The sequence below is a fragment of the Elgaria multicarinata genome, chromosome 14 (assembly GCF_023053635.1).
Source record: "Elgaria multicarinata webbii isolate HBS135686 ecotype San Diego chromosome 14, rElgMul1.1.pri, whole genome shotgun sequence".
In the NCBI taxonomy this organism is placed as follows: domain Eukaryota; kingdom Metazoa; phylum Chordata; class Lepidosauria; order Squamata; family Anguidae; genus Elgaria; species Elgaria multicarinata.
The window spans coordinates 32902314-32915015 of NC_086184.1; the positions used below are offsets into that span (position 1 = coordinate 32902314).

The window sequence follows — 12702 nt, forward strand, 5'->3', positions numbered from 1 at the left end:
CAACCATCGGTCATAACTCTTGCTCTTGGAGTCGAATATAGAATTCTAACCCACTTCAAAAATTCTAATGGAAAGCCAAAATGGCTCAGTGTAGCAAGCATAGTCTTCCAATGTATTTTGTCGAAGGCCTTCTCAGCATCTAAGGAGACAATGGCCACCTGGAGGGAATCTACACGTCATACTGAAGGCGCACGCAAGCACCTTCAGTGCGACCCGAAAGCGTGTGTGTAGGTCCTGCCCTGGAAGAGGTGCAGGAAGAGGTGGAGAAGGAGGCAGCTGGAGAATCCGGCCGCGTCCTTGCCGCCACCGCTGCCCACCACCACCTCCCCGCCGGCCTCCTGCTGCCGGCGAAAGAGCCTCTGCTGACCCCGGCTACTCACAGTGAGGAGGGAAGAAGCCGGGATGGGTGCCGGCAGCAGGAGGCCGGCGGGGAGGTGGTGGGCAGCGGCGGCAAGGACGCGGCTGGATACCCCAGCCGCCTCCTTCTCCGCCTCTTCCTGCGCCTCTTACAGCAGGATCTACACACGAGCTTTCGGGTCGCACTGAAGCCTTCAGTACGACGTGTAGATTCCCTCCTGATCCCTTCTTTCTCTATTTAAAGCTATTGAGTCCACAACTAATCTCAAATTATCAGCCCCCTGTCGGTTTTTATTAAATTCCACTTGATCTGGACCAAGAAATATTGTAATGACCTGTTGCAATCTATCAGCTAAAATTGCCATTAATATTTTAATATCAACTTCTATTAGTGAAATTGGTTGATAATTATCACAGTTGGTGTGGTCCTTGCCAGGCTTATGGATGACTGTAATATAAGCATCATTTAATGATGAGGAAAGCGAACCTGAGTCAAATATATATTTGTAAACTTTTGGAGATAGAAACGTAGGTGAAGTTTTATACCACTCAATTGGGAACCCATCTGGACGTGGGGACTGTCTGGACCTTAATTTGACACCCTGCATTAACAGTTATTATTATTATTATTTATTTATTTATTTATATAGCACCATCAGTGTACATGGTGCTGTACAGAGTAAAACAGTAAATAGCAAGACCCTGCCGCATAGGCTTACAATCTAATAAAATCATAGTAAAACAATAAGGAGGGGAAGAGAATGCCAACAGGCACAGGGTAGGGTAAGCAGGCACAGGGTAGGGTAAAACTAACAGTAGAAAGTAACAGTAGAAGTCTGCACAACATTATTATTATTATTATAGTGCTGTGGGTTTGGTTCATCTTCATTAGCTTGGCTCGGTTTTGCCTGATGAAGGGTCAGGGATGTATCAAAAGGGGTGGATTTCCTTGGGAGCTCTAACTTTTGGAATGTAATACTCATCAGGGTCTGGAGGAGGTACAGAGAAACAGGTAGAAGGAGTTTAGGCAGGAAGGCACAGATCTGTGAATTTGGCACCTTGGGATGCAGTTGCTCTTTTCAGGAATGTGATTCCAGATGAGAGATGCAGGACAGAAAAAAGGAATGATTCTTCACAAAACACATAGTTAAACTGTGGAATTCACTTCTGCAAAATATAGTGCTGGATACCAATTGGGACGGCATTAAACAAATTAATGGAGATTAAACACCAGTTGCTGGGGAACATGGGTGTGAGGGTGCTGTTGCTCTCCCATTCTGCTTGTGGGCTTCCCACAGGCAGCTGGTTGGCCACTGTGTGAACAGAAAGCGGGACTACATGGACCCTTGGTCTGATCCAGCCACAGGGCTCTTCGTCTATTCTTATGTTCTTAGTAGTTGCATTCCCTGTTTGCTCGCACAGTGCTCTGCTTGAATATTTCCAAAGGAAGCAAATATTACCAAGGCTCCCTAGGTCTCCAGTTTTTTCATCCAAAGGTAGCTGAACCCTGGGAATTCTCAGCAGTTGCAGTATAACATTATAAAACTGGAAAGTTTACACCTCCCTCCTCTGAATGGAATGTGCCACTTTGACTGGGCAATTTGTGCCGTGCTGCCCAAGTCCCCTCTTCCTCAAGACCTGGGTAGCACTCCCACCTGGTGCTGGTGTTGAACACCAGGTCAGTCCACAATAAGACATAACTCATCCAACAGTTTAATCTTGGATGTAAGGCTGACCTGGCATAAGTGGGCTCTGGGTGGGTCAGCTGGGTGTCCAGGCTTGGCCCAGCTCTCTCCACTCCGATACTTGGTGCAGCACCAATCCTGGTCAGAGGGGAGGCGTTCGTCCACAAGAACCCCTTCTTTCTCAGCAGGAAACCAGTCTGCATAGGGCCTGGATGCAAGTGTTTGTATCTGGCATTGAGTCAGAGAGACACAACAGGGATGGGGTTGGTGCACTGCCCACCCTGCTGTCTAACATCCTCCCTGGCTGAGCTGATAGAGGCCTTTTCTGGGATGGTTCTGAAGAACCACAGAGGACTTCAGCATTCATGCTGGAGTTGCCTTGGTTGGGAACATTATTTATTTATTTATTGCATTTTATACCGCCCAATAGCCGAAGCTCCCTGGGCGGTTCACAAACATGAGTCCATCTAGCTCAGCATTGTTAACATTGAGCAACAGCAGAGGCTCGCCAGGGTTTCAGGTAGCATTCCTTCTTAGTGCTACCAGGAGATGCTGCCAGGGATTGAACCTGGCACCTTCTGCATGCCACAATAGCCCGTCCCATAATGGTTCAGGACTTCATGGCCTCCCCTGAGAAGCATGGGACTGCCTCGATATATCGCAGATCCAACGCATGTTGCAGGCAATATTCCTGATCTGGTGTTCACTGTCAGGGAGACCGGAGGTGAGCTGGTGGGTAAATGTGACTTCGTTATTATGGACACAACACTGCCTGGTGGATTTTGGACTGGCTGTGACCAACCTCCCCAGCAGGAATGAGTGGGTGGGTGAGTGGGGCAGCTAGGATGGTCTGTTGCTGCCAGAAACGTATGAAGGCTGAAGGATTCCTGGATGCTCCGGGGGAGTTGCCAGCTGACATGACCGGTGCTCCTTTTGATGCTCTCTCTTTGATGTTTAGCTTTTAATTTGGCTTTCAGCAATTCCTGGGCAGGGTCTACACTACTGCTTTAAAGCACTCTATACCAGTTTTGACAACTGTTGGGGCCCAGGACACAGAGCTCCATAGACAGTTGTCAAAACTGTTACAAAGCGCTTGAAAGCGGTAGCGTAGATCTGGCTTCCTGCTCTTTCTCCCTGCGCCTCTTGCCAATTCCTTTCCATTCAAGCTCCTTGCAGTTTTCAAGGGCCAATTTCATTATTAATCAGGATGTCAGGGAGATCTGTTGCCAAGCGGTTGAGGTCAATGGTAAAATCCGAGAGAAGCGCCTTCTTCATGCGAGGGGGAGGCATCAGCGGCAGCAGGCGTCCGAGGAGAGATGCGAGGCGGCAGCAGGGCTCCGAGGCTGGCTGGCGTTGCCTCCCCCGGCACTGGGGCTCCTGATTGGTCATGGTGTGAGCGGGATGCTGGACTGGAGAGCCTTTCGGTCTGACTCAGCAGGGTTCTTCTTCTGCCCTTCGTTGAAAGAGATCTGTGGCACTCAGTGATGTGGCGTGTCCTGGGATAAGGAGGACGGAATCGACCCGTGGGCTGCCCATTCTAAAAAATTACATTAAATACTGTCTTTACACATAAAATAAAAATAAGTAAATAAAACAAATAAACTTCTGGTCAGTCAAAGGAACTGTGAGAAATTAGGACTCTGATAGAACGGTAGATCTTATTTTGATAGCACCTGCGAAATTTTTTGCAGTTTTTGGTCTGCAAGAAGGAAAGACACAGAAGCAATAACTGACCGCCCTGGAATAGATAGCAGTAGTGGTGTGACCACCTCTTTCCTCACGTCTCTGTAAAAAGTATGAAATAATAATACATGAGCTGCTGTTTCGATACTGCCATCTCCACATGGGCAGATGCCGTTTTCCAATGGGATTCTTTTAAATCGTCCCTCAAGTACAACTGATGGCAGAATATTCAGTCTTGCATAAGTGAAAGCTCGTCTGCATTTTAAAACAGTTAAGTTTTGCAAATAAGATGCCAGTGTGTCAAAAAGACCAGATGGAAAGTAGTCATACCACGGACAAAATTTTCTTAATGGCCAAATTGTTCTGTCGTTCAATGTCATTTAGGCACTGTCTAATTCAATCTTTTGCTTTGCTTATTTATTTATTGCATTTATATGCCGCCCCATAGCCGAAGCTCTCTGGGAGGTTTACAAAAGTTTAAAACAGTAATCATTAAAAATATATATACAAAGTTTAAAAACATAAAAAGCATAAACACAGGCCGTTGCTAGACGGGGCTGTAGCGCGCGTTACATACCGTCGTTGTCTTGACAGATCCACATGACGTTCACCGGGATCCGTGTTCATCCTGTGGTGAAACCTCTGTTTTCCCGTGTTTTATGAAACGACATTAAGCGCAGCTTTTTCTGTCGGCGCGCACTAATTTGGATACGGGAGGCGGAGGTGTGGGATGAAATGAGGTCAGCTCAGTTTCCGGCGAGGTCAGCACTGGTCAGGAAAAGGCGTGCTAAGGAGAGTGGTCAGTGGCTTTGGCCAAACCTCCTCCGCTGTTTGCGCCTCATGCTCAGCTGTAGCAGCGGTGCGGCATGCCTGCTTTTTTTTTTTTAACCAAACGGTCCGCTTTGCGCATGAACAGAGGACCAAAAAAGTGTCTGCTGAGTGGTTGGGAGAGTGTGGTGGATGTGTGGGTTATGGGCAGCTTGGTACCTCTGTGTGGGTCACTTTTCGGGAAGGCGGGCATCCAACTGTAATGGGAAGTTGGTGACCCGTCGCGGTGGGCAGCCACAGGTACCGTCCTCATGCCGGTGGTTTAGGCTGCGTGGAAGATGTAAAGGCGAGCGGGGAATGATGGGCACAGTAGAGGCACGCAGGGCTGTGTGCCTATTGGTGTGGGTATGCGGCAGCTGGCTGTAAGGGGGCAACAAGCGAGGGTGGGTGGCCATCTTCCATTGGCCATGTGGGGGCAGGCGGAAGGTCAGGGAACCGTCAGCCCAGGGCAGGGACCTGCCCTGGGGCCCCTTTGCACTGTGTCAATACACTCCCCTATCCTACTGAGTGCATTTGCTGGGGGTGGGTGGGTGGGAGTGACGGCGGCCAGCTGCTGATGCCGGTTTTGGACCTTCACTGGTGCGGAAACTGACGAGCCCCCACTTCTTTCTGCTAATGATGCCAATGAGCAGGGTTTGCCCTTTGGGGTAGACTCAGGAAGACTAGGCATTGTGCAGTTTGAATGCATTTTATTGAATACACGTGGTGTGAAGGACGTTGGGATGGGGCGGAAGGGCACAGGGCCGGTCATCGCCGGCAAAACTCAGAGGTGTGATGGGATGTGTAGGCACAGAGTGCCCATGCAGACGGCTGTCCTCGGATCACAGTACGCCTGTCGTCACCCCTGAAAGCAAATGGCAGCATCCCTGCCTTGTCAATGTTGCCGCTCAACAATGCCACTCGTTCCCATCCTCCTGCCACCGCTGGCCACGCCCCCTGTGGGTCATCCCCCAATCCCAATTGGCTCCCCTGTGCCCAGCCTGAGGGGGGGCGGTGGCATGGAACAACAGCAGCAGCGCCACTTCAGCCGCCGATCTATGCGAATTGCGCTCTTTTGCACTTGCGCAAATCGTGTGGCGGGCGAAAAACACACACCTGGAAATCAGGCCCATGTGGCTGCGCATGCCGTGCTCGACCCGACAGCACCACAACCGAAGCAAACTCCCGCAACCACCTCCCTCCAACACCGGGATAATCCTCACAAGGTGTGGTCCATGAGGCGTCACACCTAAACAGGAAAATCCGGATTCACCCCTCCTCAACCACGGAACACCCGGTAGGTCTAGCAAGGCCCACAGTATCCTTATAAAAACAGCTTAACCCCAGAGCTAATAAATGTTGTGGTGGGGAGGAGATTACTTGCCCCTGCTGCTCATCCTTTTGGGTACACCTTGGGATACCCACAGTTTGCCTGTTGGAAGCTCTCCTGTACGTTCAGTCTTCCAGTAACACCCCCCACCCCCACATCTGATTATGCAGTTTAAAATGGGGGGGGGGCGAGGGAGAGGCCTGGAGGGCATCAGCAGAGCTCAGGGTTCTTCCTTTGTCCTACGTGCTTTGATGTTCCCATCTCTTCCAAGAGGACCAACAGGAAGGCAGAGTGACTGCAGTGCACCAGAGAGAGACAGAGACAGAGACAGAGGGGGAAAGGAAGGAAGGAAGAAAGAAGCGTCTCCTCTTGCTGATCCTTAGAGGCCACCAGCCTGCCCTCCCCTCCCCTCTCCCCACTAGGCAAGGCAGACAGTTCATCGGGTACAACACTCCTGCTAGCCCGGGCCTTTGCAAGCCTGCTGCAGTGGGCGGGCGCTTCCGTGGGCGCATCCTCCTTTAGGGGGATTTCAGCACACGGCGCTTGGCGTTTGCACTTTCCGTCTGGATTCGTGAAGGTAAAAATGGAGGCCCATGCGGCTGTGGTGCTTTCTTATCTTTTATTAATAATAAACAGGTGGATTTTCGGGCTGACTAATTCTGCCTTCCCCTCCTCCCAGCCTATCTGTGGGCTCCGTCTGAGCTGGAGACAGCATTGTGAAGCCAATCTTCTCCTGGGGTTGGGGAGGAGGAGGAGGAGGAGGCATGGGAGGGGTTAAGGGGGCTGGGGGGGGGGCTGGGCTTCCTTATAAATGCAAGCAGAAAGCGGCCAGCCCACTGCAGAGCTGAGCATCTTAACTAGCAGCAGCAGCAGCAGCCAGGAGGAGAGCCAGTCAGAGCTGGAAGGTGGGGAAGAGACGGAGGACAAGGCGCGCGCTTCTCACCTGGCAGAGTCTGCTCCAGGAGGAAGGCAGCTCATCATGCCGGAGTGCTGGGATGGGGTAGGTGCCACCGGGCGAGGCAGGGGGCTGCTGCAGGCCATTGCAGACTGGGGGGAGCATTTTGCAACCTGGACTGCAAGCCACAGAGCGTCCAGCCTGCTCTGCCCTCCCCCCCCCCCAACATCAAAGGAACGGATGCCCTTGCTCACACCTTGGGCCAAGGGGCTTCTGTGGGGAGCCTTGAAGAGCATCCCTGGGGTCTCTCTGCTGGTCTCTCTCTGGAAGGCCAGTTGCTTTCCCTTTGCAGAGTGAATGAGATGGAGGGGGATCGGATCACGGCGTGTATCTGATGCTCCCTTTCTAGGGCCAAATTGGGTGCTGGCCTGCAACCCGCTGCCCTCTTCCCGTAAGGTAGGAGCTATTGGTGGGCATGGAGTGGGGCAGGAAAGGCATGCTGCATAGGCTTCAAGAGCCTCTGGGATTCCATCACGCGTCCCAAAGCTGAACCTGGTTCCAGCCAACCTTGGGTCTGCTTTGTCCTGGGCTTGGAAGGCAGCCTGCGTGCTGCAGAAGAGCTGCCAAAGGCAGCCGAGGTGCAGGCGGGGGGCAGGGGGGACGCGCTTCGTAGGTTCTCTGGGTGCAGCCAGCGGAGGAGAGCAGCTCCTCTGTCTGCCGTGGCCATGGCCATGGCAGTGGGTGGCGGCTGTGGAGAGATCCCACGGCTGGTTTCCGCAGCGAGCGCCCGTCAGCGGCAACGGAGGCTGGTCCGGGGCTGCTTCACGCATCGGATGTGTGCAAGGTTCCACTTAGGTGACCGCTGCTGTGGCAAGGTGACACCTCCGTGCCGTGTCAAGGACATGTGTGGCGTCTCAAAAATCTGCCCTGCCTCCTCTGCACCTCCGGCGGCGTCATGTGCGAGGCCCGGACCCACTGGCTTCCTTTGCAGCGATTTGCTTTCCCATTTCCACTAGCAGCCTCCCTCTCCTGATGAGCTCAGTGGCTGTCGTTCCTGGATGTGGCCGAGTGTTGGGAAGAGCATCCTCACAGCTGCTGAGGAGGATGCAGAGGCGGGACGCCTCCTAGCTCCTGCAAAGGGCTGCCCAGAAGCACCGCAGAGCTGACTCCCACGAAAGGGCAGCACGGGCGTAGCCTGAAGGGAAAGTGTAGCCAGGGCTTGGCCTGGATTTGAAGGATGGCCGTTTGTTTCTTCACAGCCTGCCCCCCACCCCACCCCTCGCCTGAGGCAGCCGTGGCAGATGCTCCGTGCTCCCTGTGTGCGGTGGTGCTGTTGTGGGGCAGGGCGGAGCGGAGCGGAGCGCGTGGGGGCTGTTGCTGGGGGGGGGTTGTGCATGGAGGGGAAACGGGCTCCATCTCATCGCAAAGGTGGTTCTCTCTCACCCTCCTTTCTGGGCAGCCTTGGACCGATGGCGGAGGATGTGAGGGGAAGACACAGCCTGCACTTTTAGCCAACTCGGTTTCTTCTTCCAGCCTTCTTGCAGGATGAAGGAAGTTGAGAGAAGAGCAGATGTTGGCATCTGGAGCTGTTTCATGCTTTCCGTTTTTTCTGCCTCTTTCCACTGTAACCCTGCAAATGGTTTCATAAACAGCCTGTACTCAACTGTGCACATTCTGCTTTACTAAACTGAAGATATGTGAGGCAGCCGAAGCCCACTGTGGCAAACAGATATGTCTGCACCTCCCACCCTGTGAGGTAGGGCAAGCTGCAAGACAGCCTTCTGCCTGTATTCCTCAGAGGCAGGAATGCGCTCGCCACTCACACATACTTTTAACGTCCTTTAGCCTGCCCATGTGAGAGGACAGGCTTCTGGCTTTTCAGGATAGACCCCCCTGCTTCAGAGCCTCCTTCGAAGCCAGGCTGTGTGTATCTACCAAGCAGACCAGCGCATGGTTGAGGCCAACTCCAGGCTAATCAAAGTATTAAATCAACTCCATATGCCAATTAAGTATATCCTCCCAGAGTGCAAGACACGGAATAACGGGCTCAAGTTAAAGGAAGCCAGATTCCAGCTGGACATCAGGAAAAGCTTCCTGACTGTTAGAGCAGTACGACAATGGAACCAGTGACCTAGGGAGGTTGTGGGCTCTCCCACACTAGAGGCCTTCAAGAGGCAGCTGGACAAGCATCTTTCGGGGATGCTTTAGGGTGTATTCCTGCATTGAGCAGGGGGTTGGACTCGATGGCCTTGTAGGCCCCTTCCAACTCTGCTATTCTATGATTCTATTCAAGAACCAAACAGAAACCATTGCTTTTAAAGTAAAATGAAGCATCAGACTAGGCCACTGAACCTTTCTTATCAGGATCCTAAGTGGAACTCACCAAATCAGCTTATAGGTATGTGTGCAGGGGACAGGCTCCAGAGAGGGGAATTCAACCTGACCATTCAGGAGCCTGGGAGGACTTGATGCTGCTTCCTCCAGGTGTTTTCTAGAGTACATGTTTAACATTAGTTGAGTCATGGAGGAAGAGGTGAAGCAGGATAGTCAGACTGGAATGTGTGGAGATGTAAATGTTGGGGTCTGTGCTGGTCATGTGCAGAAGCCTTTCCAGAAATGTGGGTGGGTTGGTTCATCCTGCCCACACTGCCTACCCAGGCAGGCAGTGCAGGTTTGTGATAGCATAGGTGAGAGGGAGCCTGGGATGTTGGGGTGTTCCCTCCCCTCCCCAGGCTGGACTGAGAAGGGGAGGCTGGATTCCCCCTAAGCATCAGGGCACAGCAGGCATCCATGCACTGCAACACTGGTTTCCTCCCTTTCCCTGCCCCACCTCTCCAGTGATGGGAGTGGTGAAGTTAGAAGTGCCCCCATAGCCATGCCCCCAAGGAGAGTCCAAAATGGCAGCCAGCCCTGTTGATCAGCAAAGCAGCCCTAGCAGTTTCCCTCTCCATGGGAGCAGGACGGCCTTTTATTATAAAGCTGGATAGGCCTGAATTGCTCATTCCAGACCAGGCCGCCCCGCAATACTTTGCGTTACAACAGGGATCAATTTACTGTTGCTGGGGGGGAAATATTTCCTCTCAGCTATTGTGAAGATTGCAGCTCAGCTCAGCAGGGGAGTCTGGTGGTGGTGGTGGTAGGCAGGCAGGCAGGTGGGCGCAGATTTTGCCAGCACTTGCTGATAAAATAGCCCCGGTGTTGTGTTCCTGTGAGCCCTGCTCCAGTACACCACTGCACTTATCCCGAATGCCACATTTATGGCTGCATTTCTTACATTTTACCTGCCTTAACTCATCTCTCAATCCATCTCTGTTCAGAGGTTTGGCAAATTTAGCCATGGAGGGGGCATGGGGAGCATTCTCTGCCCCTGCCCCCTCCAGCCCCTCCCTCCCCACATGAAACTGTGACTGCGCACAGGGCTATGGGGTGCCACATGATCAGGAAATCTGAGTGCCCAGTGCTCCCAGTCCTTCCCAGTCAGCCTGGGTTGGTGGGAAGTGGAGGGGGCAGCTCTGAGCTGTCGTCCTCATCTTCCTGCCTCTGCAAGTCACTTCATGGCAACTTAACAAAAATAAAACATTAACGTAGCAAAACAGATGCTATCGGACAGCAGTGCAATAGCTGCATAATAACAAAATGTGCCGGAGCTCTAGGGAGTTGCAGTGTCCTCTCTGGATGCCAACCCACTAATCCCAGGCATGTGCAGGCCTCTAGGCACTTCAGGCCTCAAGTCCTGCACCCCGGCCTCGCAGAAGCTTTTGCAGGCCAGAACCCTCGCATGAAGACGTCCCTTTTGTGGCAGGTAGATGTCCCCGGGATAGAGAAGGAAGAAGCAAACAACTGTGTTCTGCAGCAAAATGAGGCCAAACGATCAAGCATGCAGGCTGGCTAGGGGATTATGCACAGCCCCAATGAATGGGCATCCAGTCAGATGACTACAAGACCAGCAGTCTGTGTGTGTCTGTGTGCCTTACTCCTCCTGATTAAAACATCCAAAATTGACAGTTGGGCAGTACATTTAGTAGGACCTTCCACAGCACCGTGCAAGCTTTCGAGTTCTCTGGAACTCTTCCATCAGGCCAGATCAGGGGTTGGCAACATGGCACCTGCCAAGACCTCACAAGGAATGCTTGCTTAAGGAAAGCTGTCCCAGGCTAATGTGTTGGACCGAGACTTCCATAATCCCCCGCCAGCATGGCCCATGGCCCCAACACATCCGGAGGGCACCAGATGGGGGAAGACTGGACGAGGCCCTCGTTCTGCAGATGTGTCACTGTAAATTCACTGAGTGCAATCCATTTGTATTCTGAGTGCGCCTCCCCTCCCCCCAGCATTATGGCACAGTCTCCCCAACAAGACTCGCCTGGCGCCAACATTGTTATCTTTTCGGCGCCAGGTCAAAACTTCCGTCTTCTCCCAGGCATTTAACAGCAGATGCTGAGTTTTTTAACTGACCCCAAAATCGTCGCTTTAAATAGATATTGTCTGTCCTGGTATGTAATCTGTGTTTATGCTTTTTATGGTTTTAAAATTTGTTTATCGGTTTTTAATGTTAAATGTTTTAATCTTTGTAAACCTCCCAGGGAGCTTTGGCTATGGGGTGGTATAGAAATATGCTGAGCCCCATCACACAAGTCCAGAACGCTGCCCGCTGTACTCTTGCCAGCATCTCTGGGCCAAAACAGACTTTACTTTAAATCTCTGCCAAGAGGCTGCCCCCTTTTTTACTCTAAAATAGGTGCAGAAGAGTGGGGGGGATGTTTATTGGGATTCCTGTACCTACTCTAGAGTAAAAATGGCAGGGGAGAGACATTGTTGCTCTGTGGTGGCTTTACATGGGACAGGGAGCCATGCGAAGAAGACGGGTGAGTCACCCCTGCTCCAGGCTTCTAGGGGTCTCATGCAGGGGCGGGGGAACATGCTCACAGTGCCACAAAGAAGCACCAGCATCTTTCCCTGGGAAATCGCCCAAGAGGAATCATCGAAAGAGGGGGTGCTGTTTCCTCCCACTTCCTGGGTTCTCTCCCCCCTCCCCCGCTGAACTGATATTGCTGCATTTGCTCTGTGTCTCCTCCAGGAACACGACATTGAGACGCCATATGGGCTGCTGCATGTGGTCATTCGGGGGTCTCCAAAGGGAAATCGCCCAGCCCTCCTGACGTACCACGATGTGGGACTCAATCGTAAGTTTGCCTCTTTAATTCTGGCCAGGGAGGGTGGGGGTTGACATAGTGCTGCTGGTCTCATCCCCCTTCCCAGGAAGTGAGATGTTCCCCGTTGACAACCTGGGCTTTGTGCTTCTGGTGCCAGAAAGGAGCAGAGTTAACCTGCCAGTGGTCAGCAGGAACGTCTTCAGTGCGTGACGTCCCGGCTGCTGAGTGAGGCTGCAACGTTTTGCAGGAAAGTTACGCAGTCTTTTGAGACAACAGAGAAGGTCCTAATCTTATGTGGTCTCCAAGAAACAGAGGTGGCTTCCAGACTTTGAGCCTTCTTTGGCATTATGTCTTTGCTTTCCTATTTTATTTTATTTTATTTTTTGGTGCTACTGGAACTGCATTTAAAATTGGTTCCTGTTATTTGCTTTATTGCAACACCAACACCACCCGCTGTATCCGAACCACACCACTGTTGTGATCACCATGGGTGCAGGTGTTCCATACACCTGTGTGCACACCACCTCCTCCCCCAACCCCCAGAAGTTCCAGAACTTTGAAATTCTCAAGTTTGCTACTTTGAAATTTGCTCTGCCCTTATGCCGAGTCATATTGATGGCGCATCAATATGGCAATGAGCATCACTGCAGTCATTAAAGCTCCCTCTCCCCCCCCCCCCACACCTATGGATGAAAGTGCAAAGGAACACCTGCACCTTTGGAGAATTGCCCTTCTGATCTGACTGTTTCCAGCTGAACTGATTTTCTTTCTTAAGAGAAAATACAGATGAAA

At 52.0% G+C, this 12702-nt stretch overlaps 2 protein-coding genes across 6 annotated transcripts in view; one reads left to right on the plus strand and one right to left on the minus strand.

Annotated features, from left to right (window-relative positions):
* The window catches only part of CSNK2A2 (casein kinase 2 alpha 2), a 162132-nt gene that overhangs the window by 109830 nt on the left and 39600 nt on the right, over positions 1-12702 (minus strand). The window lies entirely within an intron of this gene.
* Positions 1-12702, plus strand: part of NDRG4 (NDRG family member 4) — a 70425-nt gene that overhangs the window by 22995 nt on the left and 34728 nt on the right. For 3 of the 5 annotated variants that reach the window (XM_063140883.1, XM_063140881.1, XM_063140882.1), the window contains exon 4: positions 11835-11940. In XM_063140883.1, coding sequence (XP_062996953.1) covers positions 11835-11940 — 106 coding nt within the window. Of the gene's footprint in view, positions 1-6823; positions 6863-11834; positions 11941-12702 lie in introns of those variants that run through there. The other 2 variants (XM_063140885.1, XM_063140886.1) reach the window with 1 other exon arrangement.